The sequence below is a fragment of the Gossypium hirsutum genome, chromosome A13, assembly GCF_007990345.1.
Source record: "Gossypium hirsutum isolate 1008001.06 chromosome A13, Gossypium_hirsutum_v2.1, whole genome shotgun sequence".
Taxonomy (NCBI): domain Eukaryota; kingdom Viridiplantae; phylum Streptophyta; class Magnoliopsida; order Malvales; family Malvaceae; genus Gossypium; species Gossypium hirsutum.
This window is the reverse complement of record NC_053436.1, coordinates 71,658,977-71,682,921: the sequence shown is the minus strand read 5'-3', so window position 1 is coordinate 71,682,921 and position 23,945 is coordinate 71,658,977. Positions and strand designations below refer to the sequence as shown.

Here is a 23,945-nt window from a genome sequence, read left to right as displayed (position 1 = left end):
TTGATTTGTCTATTCATCCAATTCCAAAACATTAGCCATAATATAGTATAATTTAATAAGTTAAGCTGATTTGATATTCTATTTTGTGGTTAAAAAAATATTAAATGTTTTTATATTAATATTGTAATATTTTTATTCTTAAATTTTAAATATATATATTTTTAATAATACTTTTTTCTTTCGGATTTGTTTAATCCGAATTTGAAATTTCTCTATCCACTTGATACTCTTACTCTTATAAGGTCTAACATATCTTTATATGTTATATTCAAATAATATAAACATCAAACATATATTTTAAATAAAATAAACACGATGATTTGATTTAACGGTAAAATCGAGATTCCAAAAATTTTGAGAAATTAAAATTAATTTTTAACCTCTAAATTTTATTCTAATTAAAATTCTTTCATATTTAGAATCTGTCTAAATTTGAATATATCACATGTGCATCACGATGTACATATAAAAGGGCTGCTTGCCTGCTTCCTCGAAAAAAAAAGCTGCGAATTCCAAGAGGAAATTTACTATAATAAAAGGTAACCAACGACCATTACCAAAAAAAAAAAAAAAACGAATGCAGCCATATTGATAATATGATATCGCATACATATATATAGAAAAATGAAAAGAAATTCCAATAAAATATAATTTGAGTATTGAAAGCTAAAACTGATGAAAAAGACTGAAATTAGAATTCAAATAAAAAAAAAAGAGTAGAAAATGGCATAGGATTGTTGAAATTCAACCTGAACTATAACATAATACACTATTTTAAGTCCTTAGATTGAATTCTTCTTCAGCCTGTAGAAGATTCTTTTAGGTAAAATAAAAAATTGTTGTACCTTATAATATATATGTATATATTTTCTTTCATGTTTTTGGGTACCTAAGAAAATTTCAATCTATGATAACTTCTATATATAAATACCCCTTTAATTAAACGAAACACTAGCATCAGATTCTTGTGTTAGAAGTACAATCTAAGTCTCCCTGTGAGAAAATGGCATCCTACCAAATCTTAGCTTTCGCAGCTTTGTTCTTGATCTTGTTACCCGTAGCCGTCAATGGAGATTTAGGTGACTTATCTCCTGCTCTATCTCCTTTCTATGGTACTTTCCTCACTTTAAGTTGCTTCATCTGTGACACAAACTACTGAAAATCAAGTATATGAAACACTATTTTTGTTTGGTTTTGAAAAACAGATAGGTTGTGTGATGATGTTGATTGTGGAAAGGGAACATGCAAAGCGGACATAAGCTACCCTTTGAACTACATCTGTGAGTGTGATGCTGGTTGGAAAAGAACTCAAGACGACAGTGATGATGATGATGATCATAAGTTTCTGCCATGCGTTATTCCCAACTGTAAACAATCTATGTTATGTTTGGATCATGGAAGATTATATCATTCGATTTCATGCAGTTTAATTGAGCAAGTTTCTATTGTTTCTTGTCGCAGGCACTCTTGACTACTCTTGTCAACCAGCTCCTCCTCCAGTACCTCAGCGAGAAGTTCCTCGCAATTCATCTTTATTTGATCGTAATCACTCTACATCTTAATCTTTATTCTTTTTTTTTTTGTCTCCCCAAATCTTCCATAGTTGACAGCTTCTTGGTTTAATAGCTTGCTATTGGGCATACTGTGGAGAAGGAACCTGCAACAAAACTGCAACATACAAGTACGTATGCGAATGCAGATCTGGGTTTTCCAATCTTCTCAATAGGACATACTTCCCTTGCTACAGTCAATGTATGGACTCTAACTCCAAATTCTTGTGAACACTAATTGAAGTTGAAGAACAGAATTGAAAGAAACTAATCAAGCTCATGGTTTTCTTGATTTCTAAGGTACCCTCGGATCCGATTGCTCCCGCCTCGGGATTACGGTCGAAAGTCAAGAAGTTACACCCGATGGTGGAGTAGGGAAAGGTGAAGTACCTCTAATGATTAAATATTATTTTGTTTAAGGCTTCAATAGACAGAAGTTCCAAATTCGATATCTGAATAACCCCTACTTTTGAATAACTAAACCCAACTTCATGGCATAAGAAAATATAAGTCAAACTAAAACCAATATCAGTTTTCAAGTCCTTATTCAAAATTATAGCTGCCTTTCAACATCATACTACTTGTGTTTTCAATTGTTCAAAATTGACTAAACGGCTTTCTCATATTTGACTTCCATGTTATGTTTCAAACTCTGATATTTTATCGTGTTTTCAGCCAACACATTCCTTCCAGGGAAGCTTCATTGGGTGGCGATTGGGATGATGTCCATGGCTATAGTTCTATGGTAGTAGCTTAAAGTAGACCCTCAGTCACCAGTCTGCAGTTTCATCACTGAGAGTCGATTTTACTTGGATATTTGATGATTTATGTTTATTTGATTATTGTTCTGGTTTCTTCTTTATATATATATATACATTATTCATTTCTGTATAAATAAGTCAGACCTGGTGAGGGATGCTGTTTCGTAGTATTCTGTGGTTATTTTTTAGTATATACTTGTATACATTCTTTTTTTGGGGGTTACGTGCCGGAACACTTATTTTAGTTTGCGATTTCGAAATTGGGTTTGGTTTATGCAATTGCAATCTGATAAGTAAGGTTATCGACGGTGTTGTTAAAGTTGTTACAACACAATCAACAACACTTGACACTTACTCGTACACATACATCTTGAGAGAAAAATTCACTATCGATACAACCATCAATTGTGATAAAATAATCTTAGAAATGCATCCGTAAAGAAAACTCCTTTTTGAGTAGATTTGATGCTCTTAAGTTGTGTTTTTCATCAAAATTTATGATTTTCTGATCAATCTCCACAAAATAATCTTCTAGATTTTCACCATGAAGGTCATCATCCTTCCGATTTTCATCCCAGTCTTTACTCATAATAGTGATAAACTCAATCCAGTTTCTTATTACAAATAAAATCTTAATATTTGTTGTAATTAAATCAATGATTACAAGTCAAAATTGCCTTGCAACATAAAAGTGATCGGAATGAGTAACAAAGAACTTTTCCTAAAATTTGGACTGAATTCAAATATTAAAATAGTCATTATTAGAACTTTACTCAAACACCACTTGGTCTAAATAAAATTAATCTTAAACTGTAAAATAAATAAAATACCTATAATTATATAAAAAATTAATATTACTTGTAGTATTACTTAAGATGTGTTGAGTCATTTTGTCTAGTATCTCACCAACAGGAGCATTCGGGTATTTATACTATCATAACTCACCACCTGACCCTACTGTTTTGTCTTGATTCCATCATTCCTAGGACTAACACCCCGTGTGGGCTCCAAGCCTGCCAGACACGTGTTTCGCCTTGGGTTATCTGCAGTGTACGCGATCCTCTCTATTCTTACAGTTTAAGATCCTCTCTAGACATTCTGAGTTGGCTTTAGGGCTGCTGGACACGTGTTTCACTCTAAGTCGCCTGCAAAACACGTGATCTCCTTTTTGTGAACACCTTGGGTATATGCGGATTGGGGCCGTGATCCTCACTCGATTCGTGTTAGCTGGATCCGCGAGCTCGCCTTGCAAGCTAGATCTACAAACTCCTCTACTGTCCTTTCGAGGTTTGCCTCGCACTCAATCATTTGGTGGGACATATTTGGGCCACGGGTAGGTGACTCAGATCTTATCTAGGACTCAAATTGGTGATCATTAATGTATAACAATAGTCCCCCTATTGGGCCTAAGGAGTGTTATACCGTCATTTCGCATTTATTGTAGCTTGTGGGATACGCGTTGGTCGTTGGAATATGATGTATGTTTCATCACATGTTCAGACGGGTCATGCTCGCACATATCTAACTATTGGAACTTCTCGGCTATTTGAACTTTCAAAGCGTGAGGAAATTTTTCTTTAAAAGAGGAGTTTTTCGAAGCCCTAATATTTACGCTTACTCACTCTTGAAATCATAATCAACTAAATATCTTTCTAATGGTAAAAAAGAAAATTTTCTCTGCCTCTTTCTTTTCTTTCCTTCATCGAATATGCCTAGAATGAGAGGAGCCGACGACCGATTATTGCCACGTTTCCCACTGTGAGAACATGTTTCCAAGACCTCCGTTGAGGCTAAAGTTGTTCCATGTACCATAAAGTATGAATAGGTGAGACGGAGTTTGCATGTGGGGGGGATCAAAATTCCTCATTTCGCGTATGAGTTCTCTGTTCCGAGGGGGAGCATAGCTTTAGTGACATAAGCGATGGTGGTTTCCTACTTCCCGTCCACGTCTTGGAGGCTGGGTTTCATTTACCCATTTATCCGTTTTTCTGCAGCCTCCTAAGCGAATATGGATTGCTCCTGGGCAATTTTGTGGGTTATTTTGGTGGATTGCAGTGTCGTATTTCATTGACTGCCATCACCTAAATGAGGCACCAAAGCTTGTCATTTTCTAGAGTCTATATTTTTTGAAGGCTCGGAATTGAAGGGATTGGCCAAGCTTCTATTATTTCTCTCATCGCTTGAAATGTGAAACAATAGTTGCGAACCGATGCTCTAAAATGAGAGAAACATATTAGGGTTAGATGCAAGGTTGCAGACGAGTTCAGTTTTCATACGGAGTGGTCCATGTCGAGCCAGAATATGTCTTTGTTTAAGCGGACCATAAGGACAGATTATGGGAAAGCTCAACTGAAAAGGCTTCGCAGAGGGAGTCTCTCGATCATCGAGGATCTCATCACTGTGAGGAATGTGTTTTCGTACTGTGTGGAGGGTCATAGTCCTAACTGATATAGGCTAAGTAATAGTAGAGAAGTTGCCGAAGCCTTAGGGGCAGCTATTGAAAATTGGTCATGGTCACATGGAATTTATAATAGTATTAATAATGATAACTAGGGCCGAATTTTGACCGGTCTTCGAAAGGAGCTTGCAAACTATTTCTACAATTATTGCGGGATAAGGCCTCGTCCATAGATGGTGGCCTCCTCGTGGGTAGAAAGGGTTAACTGCTCCCACTAATGTTAGGATTGTTGGTGGTGCAGATACTACTTAGGCTTTAGGAAGTGACTCTGAGGAAACACTTAGCAATTCTGTAGAGATGGAAGATGCTTTGGGTCTGCGAACTAGACTTCTAGCAGTACACAAAAAGCATAGAATTGGGACAGGAGCTATCAACATGGTAATCAATAGTGAGGAAGAGATGAATAGTGGGAGATTGTAATATCGTGAAAAAATGAGAGAAGATCCTATTGGGATTTCTACTATGGTGATTGTCAGTACTGCCTTTCCTGCAAAATCTGCTCCCTGGGTGATTTCCTCCATTACTGTTGTTGATAACCCTCCTCTTCCTGCTTCACCTTGTGCTCCTACTCCTCTACCTTCTATTGAATAATTTGCTGCCAAAGATAATAGCAAGCTCATTTCAACTCATAGGTATATGAATGCGAGAGACTTGCAAGGGGTGATAGAAGGTGTTGAAGTTTCAGTTCCTAGGACTATTAAGGACCGAATACGTGGTGTTAGATCGTCGAGTGGTTACGAAGTGACTCTACTTACCCAGGTTACCTCTTTTTACATAATTTGCTCACTAAGGCTATCACAGTTAGCCTGGGTGTTAAAGAAAATGTTGATAGGGTTCAGGCTCGTTATAAAGAGCTCGTAGCCTTACGTGAGAGGGATCATGAGCAATTTCTAGAAATGAGAGGGTAGAATGAAGTGTTGTACAAGTAGAACTAGGATCTTGTTGGGAACTTGGGAGTATATCAAGTAAAAATCGGTGAACTGCCTGCCGAAATTGCAACCAATAAAGATAAGAATAGGGCCTTAGAGGCTGAGCTGATAAGGGTTATTGAGGACTATAAGGTAACCAAAGATCACCCTTGTTGCTGAACATGAAACTTCCATACTAAGAGCTGAGTAGAAGTGTGCTGAGGCCCTAGAGGGACTTAGGAAAAGCTCTATAGAGACCATGTTGGGTCTTTTTGCTGAAGTTAAGTCCAACATCATTCTACATACCCAAGTTGTAGTTGGTCCCTTCAATGCTCGCCATATTGATTTTTATGCTCTCTGCAAGGTAGAGATAGATAACTTAGGTTTTGATGTTCACTTCCCCTCAAGGACTGTATGGGAAGAGTTCACGGCAAAATGGAAGGGTTTGACGAACTTTTACCTTGAAGATGGTCCTGGTGAGACAAGTGTTGTGGTTATTGGCAATACTGCTACTGAGCCTGCTATTGAAAATATTAAGGTTGCTGAGGAAGTGGGGAGAGGTAATGTTGCAATTGAGCTTGTATTGGCAACATTGAAGTTACCGAGCAGAGGGGGAGAGAGAATGAGACCTGTGATGGTCTTGACTGATGTTTAACCTATTGTAATCCTTGTAACCTTGTATCTCCCTCTTTATAATGAAATGAAGTTTTATTTTTTTTAGGAAATTTGCTTTTATTAACTATTGTTATAACCTTTTAGTTTCTGTGAACTTATCACATTTATTGTATGACTTCATCGCTATCAAATCTTTAACTTAAACAAATTTTCGAAAATCATCAATTGTGAATCCGCAAGTTGTTTTAAGCTTAGGCTTATTTTTTTATATAATTAGTAGGGAACTGTTTTGATCTTAGGCATATTTTCTGAAACACTCTGCAAGGAATGTAAATCCGCGAGTTGTTTTGAACTTAGGCCTATTTTTTGAAATAATTAGTTGGGAATATAAATCCGCTAGCTATTTTGAGGTTACAATGTTAAACCTGCGAGCCTTAAAATGAAAGTTGGGAGCTTTTAACTATCGCTAACTATTTGGGGCTGCGGTATTGAACTTGCGAGCATTAGAATAATAGTTGGGAGCTTTTAACTCTTGCTAACTGTTTGAGGGTTGTGGTATTGAACCTGCAAGCCTTAGAATGACAGTTGGGAGCTTTTAACTCTCGTTAACCATTTGAGTTTTTGATGAGTATAAGTATCAGCAAGAAAACATCTTTTATTCGAGGAGTAAGGAACTATATAAAATATTTTTTAAGGTGTCCGGCATTCCATGTTCGCGGTACAATTAGGCTTTCCATCCTTGCTAACTTATATGCTCCATAACCAATTTTTTCTACAATTTTATATGGCCCCTCCTAGCTTGGAGTCATTTTTCCTTGTTGGGAAGTTGGTAAACTAGCTTCGGTATTTCTTGAAATAAGGCCGCCCACTTGGAACTGCTTGTTTTTAACCTTGGTGTTGTAGTTGCGAGCCACCTGCTGATCGCATGCTGCGTTTTTTACTTTAGCTATTTCCCTGAGCTCATCAATCAGACCAAAGGTGTATCTATCAAACATAGGACAAAATGTGTTGTTTTAATTCATTATGGGATTAAATGAGTTCTCAACATTCAAATATTCAATTCACGTATTGTTTATGCAGGTACTTGTTATTTGTAATAATGACATATTGCAGCTTTACGTTGTAGCTTCACGAGCTCCTTTTTCCCTTGGTTATCTTGTCTACCTTGGAGAGTAAAAACTATTGGGTCATCCAAGTTTCCTCCTCATCCATGCATAGTACTTGTGGTATGTCATAACTCGAGGTCTCTCTATAATCGAGTAGGATTTTCTCTTTTTGTTCAATGACAATAGAGGATGCTAACTTGGATAAAACATCATCACGTATGTTGTCACTTCTCAGGAACTGTTTAATCTAAACTTTGTCAAACCCTGTGAGAAACTGAGCTGCGATTGTATGATATGTTTTTAGCAGCGCCTCTTTTACATCGTATTCACCATTCATCTGTTTTGCCACCTTTTGTGAATCTGTGTGGACAATTAGGTTTGCAATCTTGATACCAAAACTTCATACTCAGTGGTTTTCTTGGACTTTTGAAACCTAAATGACAATTTATACTACCATTCATTGCCATTGGGGTTAATTAGGAGTGCACTAGCCAACTTTTTGAATTATCAATTGCATGTACACTTTCTAGAGGTGGGTTAACTACTAAATGGTGCACAACAAGTGAAAAAGAAATCTTCGTATAAAGTGCTAAATTCATCATGCCTCATCATAAAATATGATAGATTGGATTGTTAGTTTTCAACAGTGTTCATGTAAAATTCAATTTTTTAGGATATTCGTTATTCTATATTCCAAATTGCAAACTATATTACCTGTTGTGCCAACAGCTTTCTCAAAAGAATACTCCACCATAAAATCAACTAGCACTTGCGCTTTTATCATTGTTCACAAAGTGCAATTTATTCCAAATATAGCTAGATTGATACCCTATTTTGTTACCCTTCCTAAAGTGTCTAATTTGGACAATACCTCTTTCATGGGCTGATTGGTCACAACAACAATCGGGTGGCCTTGGAAGTACTGTCGCAACTTATGAGTTGCAATTATCAAAGTAAAAAAATACACTTTTCTATTTTCGAGTACCTTAGCTCATCGTTTTGGAGTACTTTGCCAATGTAATACACTGGAAATTGATGAATGCCCTCTGATCTAATTAACACCGCTACAATTGTCTCCTCTGAGGTAGCCAAGTAAAGATAGAGGGTTTCTCCTACTTGAGGTGATTTCAAAAGCGAATGGGAGGTAAGATACAAATTCAATTCTTCAAAGGCTTTCTGAAATTCTTCAGTCCATGAGAAAAGGTTCTCAAGGCTTTGAAGAAAGGGAGACACTTGTCTGCCATCCTAGAAATGAATCTGTTGAGTACTACTACTTTGCCTGTGAGGCATTGTATGTTCTTTATGGTTTGCGGGGGAGGCATTTCCATGATCGCTTAGATTTTTTTTGGGTTCATTTCTATCCTTCTTTATGAAGTCAAGAAGCCCAAAAACTTGTTTGCTCGTACGCCAAAGACACACTTCTCAGGATCTAGCTTCATGTTGTGAGCCCTTAGGACTGCAAACATTTCAGATAAGCTGTGCACATGTTCCCCCATTGACTCGCCATTTACTAACATGTCATCCACATAGAATTCAAGCTCGTGACTTATTTGGTTTCTGAAATTTTTGTCCACTAACCTCTAATAGGTTGCTCCTGTGTTCTTAAGGCCAAAAGGCATAACCTAATAGCAGAAAAGCCCATCTTCTGTGATGAAATCCATTTTTTCTTGGTCGCCATGATCTAAAAAAATCTGATTATAGATCAAGAAAGCATCCATGAAGCTCATGAACCTATTACATGTTCTGCATCAACTAAACAGTCAATTGAAGGTAAGGGAGAATTGTCTTTAGAGCACGCTTTGTTGAAGTTCGTGAAGTCGATGCAAATTCTTCATTTTCCATTTTCTTTCTTCATCACGACCACATTCGATACCCAAACCAGATACTCTACCTCCTTGATTAAACATACCGATAGCAACTTAGCTATTTCTTGTCTTACTGCTTCCACCACCTGCAATGCGAATTTCCTCTTCTTTTGCTTCATTGGCTTTACTTTTGGGATAACATTCAACTTGTGGACAATTATCTGAGGGTCCACCCCCAATTTATCCGCTGTTGACCAGGCAAAAATGACCAAATTTTCTTTTAAACACTTGACAGTACGCTATTTTCTTCCACCACCAATGCTAACGAGATTCTAATGGTTTTCTTCTCAAGTTTTTTTACTTCTCTCATCATCCCTTGTGTCCAAGCTGTTTAAATGTAGGACCTAATTCGCTAACAATGTCCCTTGTGAACCCTGTCCTTTGGCAATAGGTTCTCGTGCTCGATTAATAGGTAACATATGGCATTGTCTCGTAGTTTACTGAACTGAGTGCAAGAATTTAACCCCAGTTCTTCTCAGAAACTTGATATTCATGCAGAATGTTGCGACCACTATATTAGCCATCCTCATTACCGGTTGCCCAAAGATAACATTGTATGCCATTGGGTGGTCTACCATGTAGAATGAACATACTCCGCAGTTGTGTGCTCGCCATCCCCTAAGGTGACTAGTAAGGTGATCGAGCCTTTCACCTTAATGGGATGGTTCACAAAGCCATACAACAGACTAGCCTTAGACAAAGCCTGCTCTTTTAGCCCCATCTTTTGGTATGCATCCCAAGACAACAGCTCAATTACACTCCCACTACTTACAAGAATTATTTTAACTTTTAAACATACAATTGTCGCTAAGACAACCATCGGGTCATCACTCTCTTTGTCACAGACTAACTTGTCACTACTACATTCAACACTCCACCCTTACTGCTGATGTGACCTCTTGAGAGTGCTAAGCGACATCATATTTTTCATGTGTGCCCTTCACTTTATGTTAGAACTTATCCATTCTTTATCCGTGCCTACATTTACATGGATGATACCTTTAACTTTCTATTTACCCTTAGAATCATTATGCGAGCCTTGACCCTATTGGGGCCACTCTGATTTATAAACTCTGCGAGCTCACCATTTTGCACTGTCTCATCTATAGCATCTTTCAGTGTGAAACAATCCTTAGTTTTGTTTCCCATGTCATCATGGAAGGCACACCTATATATTGAATTTAATCTTCTTACAGTGCTCCTCATCGAGGGTGGTTTAGGTAAGATGCCAAGGCTCTTGACTTGGCTGAAAATGTAGGCATAGGTGGCATTCAAGGGGTATAAGCTTCAAACCTGCCCTCGAAAAAATATCTCCTTATGTGTTCTGGTTGAGATCCTTGAGATCTTTTCTAGATTCATCTACCCCAACTAGGAGAAACTCCTAATCGAACTTTAGGGAAGGGACAAATACCAGTCTTTGGCACTTCCTTTAAGCGTCGTTGAAAAGGCCTTGGACTTTGCTGCATCTGATGCCTTAATACATTCATGTAGTCTTTATATTGCATCTAGTGGGTTCGCGTGTCCTTTCTTCCCTCAAACTTATCCTTTAAGACCTTGAAGTCATATGGGAAGTTCACTACTGCGATCTTAGGGGGCTAATGAATTGTTCGAGTAGAACAATCAATCAATGTCCTTAAATTCAGAGTGTAACGCCCTTACATCCCTCTGTAACTCGTCCGTCTTATTTTGCCACTCTTCCACTTGTATGACCGAGACCTTATCCCATGTGTTCATGTTGTCTTAAAAGCCAAAGTTATTTAGTAGCTAATATTGAAGAGCCTGTTGTTGCTTGAACTATGCCTCTTGAGCAGCCATTTTCTCCCTCATGAACCTCATTTGCTCCTACAGAGCAAAGAACTATTATAGAGGTGCCTCTTGGTTAAGAGGAAGCGACAATCCTTGGCTGGCGGAAACATTCAGGTCTAGAGAGTCAAAAACTCCCTGGTGAACCATCCGGCAAACAAATCCGCTTCATTATGCTGACCTCTAGAGCTTGAGGCTCTGCCTATTCTGACAAAAGGTTGAAGAGAAAATTCCCATTTGGGTGAGCCATTTATATTCTTCGACTGAAGAAAAGAAAACCAAACTTGCTAGAATCTGATGATCAGAAGTCTGTCCACGCTTACTACACCAATTGTTGAGTCATTTTGTCTTGTATCTCATCAACAAGAGCATTCGAGTATTTGTACTATCACAGCTCATCACTTAACCCCGTTGTTTTGTCTTGAATCTATCATTCCTAGGACTGACACTCTGTGCGGGCTCCAGGCCTGCCAAACACATGTTTTTCCCTGGATCGCCTACAATGTACGCGGCCTTCTCTTTTCCTAGGACTGACATTTTGAGCGGGCTTTAGGCCTGCTGGACATATGTTTCACTCTAGGTCACCTGCAGAACACGTGATCTCTCTTCTGTGAGCACCTTGGGCCTTTTACAAGCACATTAGGTATATGCGGTTTGGGGCCATGATCCTCACTCAGTTTGTGCAAGCTGGATCTGCAAGCTTGCCTTGTGAGCTAGATTTATAAACTCTCCTACTATCCTCTCGCAGTTTGCTTCACACTTAATCATTTCGTGGGACCTATTCGGGTCACGAGTAGGTGACTCGAATCTTATTTAGGACTCGGTTGGTGATCACTGATGTACAACAAGATGTAACACCTAGTACAAAAATCATTAACTAGTTCAACTCCACTTTCGGAAGCCCCCCAATCACTTAAAAAATGCCCTCTGAAAAATAAAACAATAAAAATTCGGACCTTTTACCATTTAATGCTCAATCATAATCCCCAGACAGATAACAACAGAACTAAGCAGGGTGATTTTTTTGGTTTCGAGCTTGATATAATTCCCCTGATGTTCAAAAGCTGATTTTATTTAAAACTTCAAAATCTCAACTAATAATTTCTTTGACTTTCATTTTACCCGACTTAAAATATTAAATATTTTATATTATATTGAATTTTTTAAGATTAAATAAAAATATGTATGATAAAAAGTACAAATATTTAACTAAAATCTAAAAAATAGTAGAATATTTTAAAATCTTATAAAAGTTTTCAAATGTATAATTAAAGAATATATAAATTAATTATTAAATTGAAAAAAAGTGTATTTTGGTGTTTTTTTTCTAGGTGAGGTGATGTGGGTTTAATCAAAACCCAATCTTAACTCAATTCTTAAATTTTCAATTAAAAAGTTGTTTCCATCGCCCCTAAAATTGATTTCTTTTAATAAAAAAAATCTCTATCACTCAAAATCTTTAAGATTTGGATTAATATACTCTCTCTAGTTCTCTGAGCAATAATAATAATGGTAGTTACCCTGGGAGCAACCTGTGTTCCACTACACATTCCAAAGTATAAATCTCTTTTCCAGCTCTAAATCCATCTTTAATTGGATAATCAAACTACAAACCAACACTGTAATTTCCATTATCATGATTACATTGTGATATGTCACGTCACATTACATTACTAGAATAATTCAAATTAACTCGGTTTTGTTACAAAATAATTTAAGTAATAAATCATGGGTCATTTTCAATTTCGCATATTAACAAATTGATGTAGCCTATGGGTATATATGCATATCAATTTCAAGTATCATAACACATATTCACTATGTTCTTTCAATTTGGTAATTTTATCCATAACTAATCACAAATATATTCTTTAATAATTATTCAATTCCAAAGCACAGTTCAACGTATTTTAGATCGAGTAGCCAATAGCAATTTTCTTACATGTGGCATTTATTAATTAATTCTAAACTCATGGGCAAATATGCGAATCATTATATCAATATACACTCACGAACCCTCATGGCTTTAGAGCTAACATTGGTTCTCAAAAACACTGTAACACCCTTGCCCGGCTTGATCGTTGAGTCCGAGTTACAGGATACTACAATCATTTTCGAAGCAACTACTGACAAAAACACAATAATTATACCAATCAAACAAATAATTATAACTTAAGCATATTCATAATATGACTCACAACGAAGTCTAAGACTTGATCGAGCTTACCCAAACATGAATTAAGACCAAATTGAAAAGTTTTGAAAATCCAGGGACGACGTCATGACATCACCTTCTTTACATTGTGACATCGCCAAACAGGTTTTCCTGTTGTGACGTCCGACCACTTGATGTCGATACGTCACAAACTATTAAGCCGATGTTGCATGAGGAGAGTTTCTCATCTCGTCTCAACCTGGACTCTGTTTTGTTACATTTTAGGCCATTTGGTACCTATTCCATGCCAAGCCAACCTTTAGCTCAAATGGTGCATAATGCACTACACCAAACCATTCCAAAATCATGTCTAAGCATTCATTCAACTATTTCTAAACTTTCATTCCAGCATTTTTCACAATTTTATTGACAACAAATCAAACCAATATATACCAATCCAACCCACCATTCCTTAATTCATAATCATCCAAAATCATCCATTTTAACATGGTTATCACACTCAATAACAATTCGAATATTATTTATTATAACTTAACACAATAATAATACATTCATATAACTTTTTACCATACCAAGCCAAAACATGATCTAAATATCAATTGATGATAGATCAAACATTACCAACTAAAACCAATATGTCACAATTGGCACCATTTCACAACAAATCATACCAAATATGTTAACATGAATGGAAGTTATTTATTACTATCAAATTCCCATTCCATTTGATGCTAATTATACACTATGAATGTCATATCTTACCAATTCACCATCACATTTTTATTTCAAATACTTAACTTATCCATTAACCTCCAAACATACCAAAACATGTGTTTTTACATATATACACATAACATTACAATATTAAGCATTATATTAATCTCAACCCAAACTAACATTAACAAGAAACACATAGACAAACACCTATCCACATGCCACAATACCGAGTTACAAAATAAGTAAAGTCTATCGAGTTAATAGATAGATAGTGTGAGCTTCTATACGATCCGATCATCATGTCTCGGAAGCCCAAATCTACAAAAAAAAAGGAAAGAAAGTAATGAGATAAGCATTACAAATACTTAGTAAGTTCATATGAAATAAACATTAACTTACCTTAACATACAAATTATACATTTCAAAGTAATGGATCAACACAGTAAACCTAGCATAGCATTTCATAGTAATAAGGTGAGCTCCACGAATAACCAAGTTATATAATGTTATTGTAAGTAATATATCATTCAAGATATTACTATACACATACATTATACCAATTCAATGCCATTCGTATCATTTATTCAACATATAACCATTTAAACATAGTCTCATAAGATGTAACAATCCTTTCCCTTGTCTATTAATCTACTAGCCCGATGAATACTAGTAAATAAATTTGGATACATGAGTAACTACACCACACTAGAAAGCACCATAGTGTTGTTGATAATGCTAAAAGTAACATGTTTTAGTCTCATTCATAATGCGTTTTTGAGTGATTTTTTATGTTAATAATGAATTTTATGCTCTTAACCTTTAAATTCATGTTTTTATACTTGTAAGACCATTTGGGAGCAAAAGGAGCGAAAACCGAAAAATTAAAACAAGGTATAGCGATTACATGAGCTAGACCATTCCATATGGCTTAGACACACGGCTATGTGAGCCACATGGGCTATTACACTACCATGTGGCAGGCCATGTTGATTTTGCAAATTACACTCCAACTAATGAAAAAATACGATTTTTAGGGTTTTTCGGGTATTCTAAGACCTATATAAGACAAAAACGAGAAGATAGGAGTGAGCGATATAGAATACTTAAGAAAACAACTTGAAAAACATCATTGGAGCCAATCCTGAAGCAGATTTCCATCAAGATTGAAGATTCTCTTTGATTTCTTTGGATATTATTGATAATATTATGAGTTTCTTTGTTTCTTATGGTTATACTGTATTTTGGATATTTTTATTTGCTACCATGAACCAATTTTCTAAATACCAAGGGAGATGAAACCTATAATGAATTTTGTCGCTTGATTTTTATTTTATGCAATAAATATTTAGATCTTATTATCAATTATATATGCTTAATTTTTGGTTTAATATTTCTATATTATTAAGCCCTGTTTTATGTGCTTAAATCAGAGGAGAAATAGACCCTGTTTAAGAGTAGATCTAGCATAACTAAGTGGAGTTACATGCAATCCTAGAAACAGGATGACATAAATCTACTATATTAGACTCAAATCTAATAAGGGAATCCATAGATCGACTTAATGTGATAATATGGGTTTTAATTAGAAAGAAATTTCAATTAATCAACTTTGAGTTAGTTGCTCTTATTATTGAAGAGAGATTGTAGCAGAATTTAGGGATTCCTACGGATCAAGATACTAAGTAAAGTAATTGCGTAATTTAGATTTATAATGACAAATGAAATCCAGGTGAATTCTTTCCTGGGTATTGTTTCACTTCTTGGTTGTTTACTCGACTATTTTCTTGATTCATTCTTTGTCACATTCATAGTTAATTAATTTAGTTAATTTTAGTTTTAATTAATCATTAAAATTTATTGGTTAAATAATAGAAAGACAGTAATTATTAGTACTTTTAGTCTTTGTGGGAATGATATATATGCTCACCGTAGCTATACTATTAATTGACAAGTGCACTTGCATTAGTCAAATTTTTAGTTGGTTTCGTGGACATCAATTGTACAGAGGCACCAAAGTGAAATCAGAGGCACTAAAGTGCGAACCCGTACAAGTGTGTAACTAACCCTATTTGCATCCCAATCGTATCTTAATAGTTTACTAAGTTCACGTGGGCATTAATATTGAATTCGTAACCTTTATATCATTGTAGCATCATCATGTACATAACTTTTACTATAACACATTCCATATTCCATCAGTTGTAACACCCCTAACCCATCTCCGTTATCGAATTAGAGTTACGGAGTGTTACTGTAACACCCATAACCTATTTTCGTCTCTATTACCAAATTAAAGCACTCAAAGTATGCCAAAAGGATCCACTTATGTGCCTAGCCAATGTGCTATCATTGACACCATAATTCAAATGTATACATTTCATTAATAGTTAAAATGCACAAGCCACAACACACTCAAATTGACTAACATTTAAACCCAAAAATACCATACCTAACTCATGCCAACTTACCATTTCATGCTCACCCACTTATAATTAAACTTAGAATTAGGCTTGCATATAACCATTCGTTATTCAAATCATTTAAACTAGAATCTCAATTCACAAGTATATAACCTAGTGATTAGCAATCACACAAGTATCAAACCATAATGAATGTTAAGACTTACACTTTCCTATTTCCAATCAACCACAACTTGCATTATGCATGCACATATCAATAGCCATTTAACTAAACAACATGATAAGCACACCAAACTATATAAGATGAGTACTTATGGACTATTACAAAACAAACTCAAATCCCCTCATTACATGCCATATAAGCCAAGTTCAAATTCAAAATCTACCAAGATCCTCGATTGTGTGATTTCTTCAGGTTGATCTGATCTTTGACTTTCCCAAACAATATCTATAGGGAAATAAAACAATAACATGAGTAAGTTTTTATATAGCTTAGTAAGTTTGTAAATTAAAATGATAAAGCTTACCGAATAAACATAATAAATCAAATGACGAGGTTACTAAACAGAGCTCCTGTCAATAAAGTTATTCTCAGAAATTTTGACAATCACGGCTCACAACAGGTGAGTAATGCTTAGTACAATAGTACAAATTAGTTCCACATTTTAATAATTTTTAGAGATAAATAAACATAGACCGATAAACGATAAGTGGATGTCGGTACACGGTTAACCATCCAACACACCAGATGCATATAAGAGCCAGTACCATCTAGCACACCAGATAACACTGTAATATAACACGATAGTCTGCAACAAATGCAGGACCTTGGCATATCTAGTGAACGAAGAATATACAGAAATCATCTTCACTACTCAAATCAATCTTGTACCGCATGGATAATAACCTATTGGCATGCCAATCATACTCTATCTTATGTTCATTGGTTGAGCATTCCATCACAAAACAATACGTGAATATCTTACTATCTCATATTCCATATGCAAGCATTAGTTTCAAACATTCATTGGCCTAGAATATCTCAATCAGTGATCGATGTCATATCAATTCATTATTTCCATTTTCAAATACATGCATCAACATAATCCAACATTATACAATTAATTTCATATAATATTTCTAAAAATGTATTAAAATTAAATCAAATGAACTCACCGACTAAACTGCAACGATGACAAAGATATAGGGACTATTCTGAGATTTTCTCTTTCCCCTACCGTTTGCCATTTTAAGGAAGGTCCAATTACACAATTGATCATTCAATTATTCTATTATTATTAATTAACTAAGCTTTATTTCAATTTAACCCTAAAGTATTAGGACCTACAGAACAAATAACCCGAAGGTTAGTGAAATAATTGACATCCACCATCGCTTGGACTTTTGGCAATGGTTTAACCACCATTTTGGTCCTTTTAGTATTTTACATCTATAGCAATTCATTTTTACCCCTTTTACAGTTTAATCTTTTTACCTTAATTAACTATCTAAACATTAAAATTTCTGAACCAAACATTCACATACCAAAATAATTATTCTCTAAAATTTAATAAAAATATTCACGAGCTCGGTTTACAGAAATGGGGTCCCAATACCTTATTTTCGAAACCAGTTGACTTTTGGGACAACCACTTATATTAACCATTAATTCAATTAATTAAAATTTATCAAATCAAAATTCAATATAAAAATTATTATTGACTAGTATAATTTAAATACCAATTATACAAACTTACTGATCGAATTTGTGGTCCCAAAACCACTGTTTCTGACAACAATAAAAAATGGGATGTTATAGTTACCAAGCAAAACAGAACATTTGACTTCGTCACAAAATAGTTAAACAAATAAAATTATAAACATCTAAAAATCAAATCAATTCAGGGTAAAAATACATTTATGGGCCTAAAATCTTGCTTACGTGGCATTAAAAATAGTTTTAGGAACAATCTAGGATCAAATCTAAACAAATCAAAAAATTATAGAAAAACTTGAAAATTTGTAAAATAGAGGTCACATGGCCGTGTGACATAGCTTAGACCGTGTGAACAATCAAATTCAAGATACATAGTCGTATCCCAACCTGTGTATTTGCCCATGTGAGTATTCGAAATAGGGCCACACAATCGTGTCGCAGGCTGTGTGCTAGACTGTGTAACAAACTATTTTGGGTCACACGGCCGTGTGACAACTCGTGTCCCAGGCCGCGTGCTCCATTTCTAACCCTTAAAATAAGCAAATTCATGCACTATTCGTTGCAAGACAAGACATACCATAACTAGCTAATTTCCATGGTTTAAAAACACATTCAAATCACCAATTACATGTTAAAATTTCATTCATCCTATGCCTAACCAATAGGCCATTTAAAAGCACCACAATCAAAGATCATTCAGTCCACTATCCTAGCTAGGAAATCAAATGGCATTAATCATCTATTCATGCTCAAACTATCAACCAATTTGGTCAAAATATAAACACATCAGGTTACCATACTAACCATCATGACCTAATCCATAGCATTAATGATTACCAAACCAAAACACTTCAAATACATACATTCAAAACTAACCATTTCACTAGAATTACCATTATAACATAACATTTACATATTCACAACAAAACACCTATATACATGCCACATCCCAAAATAGAAAACAACAACCACCAAAATAGTTGGATAGTGTGACCTTCCAATCGATCCGTTTGGTTAGTCCGCAAACTTGACAACTACAAAAGAACATAAATGAAACAAGTAAGCTAAAGAAGCTTAGTAAGCTCATCGTATAAACATCAAATTAACTTACCTTATTCAAAATAAATATTAAAAAAGATAATTTATAATTCCTGATAACCAAATACAAGTTCACAAATTACATTAGTAATTGTTCACATATTAAAATATATCATAATAACCCCTTCTCAAAGAGCTTAACATACCATGAATCATATTTCCTCAATGTAGCAATTCATACATGTAACCAAGAAATTCATTATAATATTTTTCACTTACTAGTATTATGAATATGCAATAAACTTTAAGCACATAAATAAGTTGTAATTCAATTATTAAATAGCCCGATGAACTGGTAACTTGACTCGTACACTATGGTGAGGCACAAATGTGTGATGAGAGGCACCGAAGTGCAAACAGAGGCACCAAAGTGCAAACCCGTACAAGCGTGCATACTGACCCTAATGGCATGCCAATCGTATCCTAAGCGTTTACTACATTCAACAGGCATTATACATAAGTTCGTTACCTTGATACACGTTCACCATTCAGAGGCACTTCATCATTTTCGTACACATACTATAATTCAATGCATTAATGTAAATAATATGCAATCAAAAGAATTGCAACCATTAACTATTTATTTTCATACGTACTCAATTGCAATAATCGATATTATAGAGGTAACCAATAAAAATTGTCATATATATACAATTAACTAGAAAACAATGACATAATAACAAATTTACATTTACGTATCAAAACACTATGAACTTACCTACGATCACTTCCGGTTAAAATGCAAGGACTACTCTGCAATTTTCCCCTTGCCTTGGTTATTGTCCTTTTGACTCTGTTCATAATCTATATAGTAATTAAATTAAATTTATTAAATTCACATATATTTCAAACTCAATTCAATGTATGAGACCCTCAAGTTTTCATTATTTACACATTTTTCCTAAACTTTTACATTTTTCACAATTTAGTCCCTAAGCTCAAAATTTTCAAATTTAGCAAAATTTTACAATTTCCCAAGTCAACCAAATTTCTTATGCTAGGGTAGTCCACAATTTACACCAATTCCATAAAACTTTAAATTTTTATCAATTTACTCCATTAACTAAAACTATCAAAAATCACTTAATAAATTAATTTAATCCAACAACCAACACTTCAACTTCATTACTTAATATCAAAATAACAAATATTTATCAATGGCAACATCTAAAATCTTTAACAGCTTCAAAACAAAGCTATGGGTTAGCTGGACCTAGTTGCAGGATCTCAAAAACATAAAAATTACAAGAAACGGGCTTAAAACGAGCTTACACGCAAAGAGGTTGTAATAGTCGAACTCAAAGCTTTCTAACAGTTGTGCTCTTCCCCAATTTTGGTTGCAATTCATTTTGGAAAATGAAAATGTTTATTTTCTTATTAATTTACTTTAGTTTTATTATTAATTTACAATTCTACCCTTTTTATTTAACATGCTAATTCAACATGCAAAACCATCCATTTGACTTTACTATGGTCTAATTACCACATAAGTCCTCCCTCCTTTAATAATTAAACCACTTAATCCATATAATTCAATTATAACTAGAATTTCCCATCTTTTGTAATTTAGTCCTTTTTCTTAAATTAACTAAATAAACATTAAAATTTCTTCACCAAAATTTAATACGTCCCTAATGTAACTCCATAAACATTAATTAAATACTAGAACACAACCTCACATATCAGAATTGTGGTCTTGAAACCTCTGTTTCTAACCCCACCGCAAAATGAGATATTACATAAGGACTTCATACAAGTTTATAATTATCACATTTGCAATACATTTACAAATTAATCAATATCTCACATTTCGTACTAAATCGTAAAGATTCCAAAGTATAACTAAACATTCATACATACATAATTCAAATTTCTAACAATTTAAATATGATTTTACCATATAAACTTACCTGACAAAATCAGCAAACAAGTTGAACTACAGGGACTAATCAGTAATTGTCCCTTTTTCCACGATTATCTTCGACTCGATTCAAATCTTGATCTATACGATAATAAATTTCAATTTATCACTCTCAAATACCTTATATCAAATAATTGTTTGCATATGAAAATTTAATTTTTATTTTACAAAAGTTTCCTAAAGTTTCATAATTTATTCAATTTAGTCCTTAAAACCAAAATTTCCATAACTTTCAAATTGGAGCCTCAAATTTGAAATTGATCTCAATTTCATCCTTCTAAAGCCCTCAAATAACTATATTACAAAAATTTTACACCAAATTCAAAATTATTGCATGTTAGCCCCTAAGTTCAAAACTAACAATTTTCACTTTACAAACTAGTCTTTTTTCAATTCTAACCTTAAAAACTAACATTTTAACACAAAATTCAAGCATTCATCAATGACAAAATTTTAAAATTTTAACAGTTTTGAAAAATAACATACGGATTAACTAAATTGAGTTACCACGATCTCAAAAACATAAAATTTACGGAAAATGACTTCAAATAGCTTACCATGTAAGAGGGCAGAAAGTTGGGGCTTCTCTTGTCATTTTTACTGTAAACGATGGAGAAGATGGAATAGAAAAATAATGACTTTCTTTTTGTTTTATTTTATTTTTAACATAATAATTATAAAGGTTTTTAATTAAAATTTTAAAATAAAATCACTCAACTTTTATGCACTAACCGTCCACCCATTTTAAAATGGTCAAGTTTCCATTTTAACTCTAATTTATTTACTATTTGAACCCTTTAAAAATTAAAAATCCATAGCGATTAAATTTTAAAGCTTTTACAATTTAGCCCTTATTCCTTAATTAATCATTAATTCAGAAAATTTACTTATTCAAAATGCAATCCACCTATACAATAACTCCATAAAAATATTTACAAGAACGAGATCCCGATGCCTCATTTTCGAAAATCACTGACTTTAGGGTCGTTACACTTGTACCTTAATTAACTATCAAATCAATAAAATTCCTACACCAAAATTCAACAATATACTAAAATAGACTGACAAATATTAAATAATAATATTTATGGACTCAATAATCAAAAATGGGGTTCTAAATCCATCGTTTTCGACCTCACTGAAAAGTAGACTATTACAAATACCTAGCGCTCTAGGGATACTAACTAATTCATCAATGCTACAGACAACCAGTGCTTTAGAGCTAACAATACGTTCTCATCGACACCCAATGCTCTAGAGAACTATTGAATACATCGATATATGCTTACGAACACCCAATACTTTGGAGCTAGAAATATGTTCTCACTGACACTCAGTGCTCTAGAGAACTTATCAATTTACACTCACAGACACCCAATACTATAGCACTCTAGTTACTTTTTTATTATCAATTATACCAATACAACTCAATTAAGGTTTTCACATTTTATTCATTTACCATTTCTCACAGTCATAATAGGAATATTCATACATATTCAAATTCAACTAGTATAACACATAAATAAGATTGATATTAACACCTTTGAATCCACAAGCTATAATACTTAACTATTTTTATAAATTGAAAATAATTTATGCTAGTACATATTGAAAAAAATGGGTTTGAAAAACAAAGCGGAAAATAAATTTAGGAAAAACAAAGTTTTAAATTATTTTCCAAAACAAGATCTTGGTTGTGATATCTAAAGTAATAAACACTTAATTAAAATTGTACCTTTTCAATTCGTCTAAGATGAGTGCTTCGACCGAGTAGTCTCCTCCGCTATCTTCAAGCTCTCATCTACTGAATATAGGCTCGCTTCGGATTAGAAAATTTTTCATGAAAATTACCAGTGTGATAATTTCATAATTTTTCTAAACTTTTGGGTCAAGTTATAAATCAGAAACATATCTCTAGAAATTTTCTGAAATAATCTCTTTAGAAAATTTTATCTCTACAACTTTCTCTTGAATTCAAGTGTCTGTTAAATAATGACCTAAGACTTTCTTTATATTTGAAGAGTTTAAAGAGTTAAACTATGATTAAACTTAATCGTTTTAATATTAAACTAATATAATATTTATCAAGATAAATATCAAATTAATTTAATATTAAATCTTATTAAAATAATAGAGGATAAACGTTAAATTAAATTTAACAGTAAACTCTTAAAATAATCTTATTTTTGAAATAGTTAATCTAAAATCAAATTCTCTGATAGAGTCCTAGTAGAAGTATAACTCTTCCGCTGCTCAACCATCGAAGACCAACCACTGCTGGCTATCGAAACGTCGCCATCGTAGCCATCGACACTGTAATGCCCTAAATTTTTTTAATTTCGGCATTTGTGGGTTTTGACACAACTGTGTATCAGCTTCAGTGGTTAAGTGTTCTGGGTGTGTATGGGAAGTACCAAGTTCAAGCCTTACTTGGGTTAAATTTTGGTATTTTTCTGAATAAAGCCTTAACCTTGCTCAGTATGCTTATGTGCTTATGTTTAATTATTGGTAAGTCTATAACAAAATGGGCCTACTGGTCTAGTGGTTAAGTGGAGTGTTGCTGTGTTTGAGGTCTTGTGTTCAAATCCCTGTGTAGGTAATATTTTTGTTCAGCAATGAGAGAGAGAGTTTGAGTTGTGTTAGACATCTGAGTAGTGGAGAGTTTGGTGGAGGGAATTAAGGGGATTTGGGATAGGGGGTTATCAAGATTTTTCTTTTGGATTTCTTTTTGCAAAAATTTTGTTCTCTCTTCTCCCTCTCTATCGAAATTCCCATATCCCTATCCCTATTTTCTGTTCGATTTTATTTTCAATTTGCCTTCGGTTGTTCT

The 23,945-nt window shown here is 34.2% G+C and overlaps 1 protein-coding gene across 2 annotated transcripts; it reads left to right on the top strand.

The window, feature by feature from the left end:
* The first annotated feature begins 731 nt into the window (after positions 1–731).
* LOC107899355 (slit homolog 2 protein) lies at positions 732–2,525 on the top strand. Of its 2 annotated transcripts, none has more exons than XM_041085130.1 (6): positions 732–1,112; positions 1,206–1,367; positions 1,462–1,542; positions 1,627–1,752; positions 1,851–1,931; positions 2,226–2,525. In XM_041085130.1, the coding sequence occupies exons 1-6, from the start codon at positions 1,004–1,006 to the stop codon at positions 2,297–2,299; spliced, it is 633 nt and encodes a 210-aa protein (XP_040941064.1). In that variant the 5' UTR covers positions 732–1,003; the 3' UTR covers positions 2,300–2,525. The 2 variants fall into 2 exon arrangements, with proteins under 2 accessions (XP_040941064.1, XP_040941065.1); XM_041085131.1 differs by having other exon boundaries at positions 891–1,079.
* Positions 2,526–23,945: the final 21,420 nt, after the last annotated feature.

Coding starts and splice junctions, on each gene's coding strand:
- LOC107899355 (XM_041085130.1), top strand. CDS start 1,004: ATGGCATCCTACCAAATCTTAGCTTTCGCAGCTTTGTTCTTGATCTTG. Junction 1,113..1,205: donor TGCTCTATCTCCTTTCTATG/GTACTTTCCTCA, acceptor TTTGAAAAACAG/ATAGGTTGTGTGATGATGTT. Junction 1,368..1,461: donor GCCATGCGTTATTCCCAACT/GTAAACAATCTA, acceptor TTCTTGTCGCAG/GCACTCTTGACTACTCTTGT.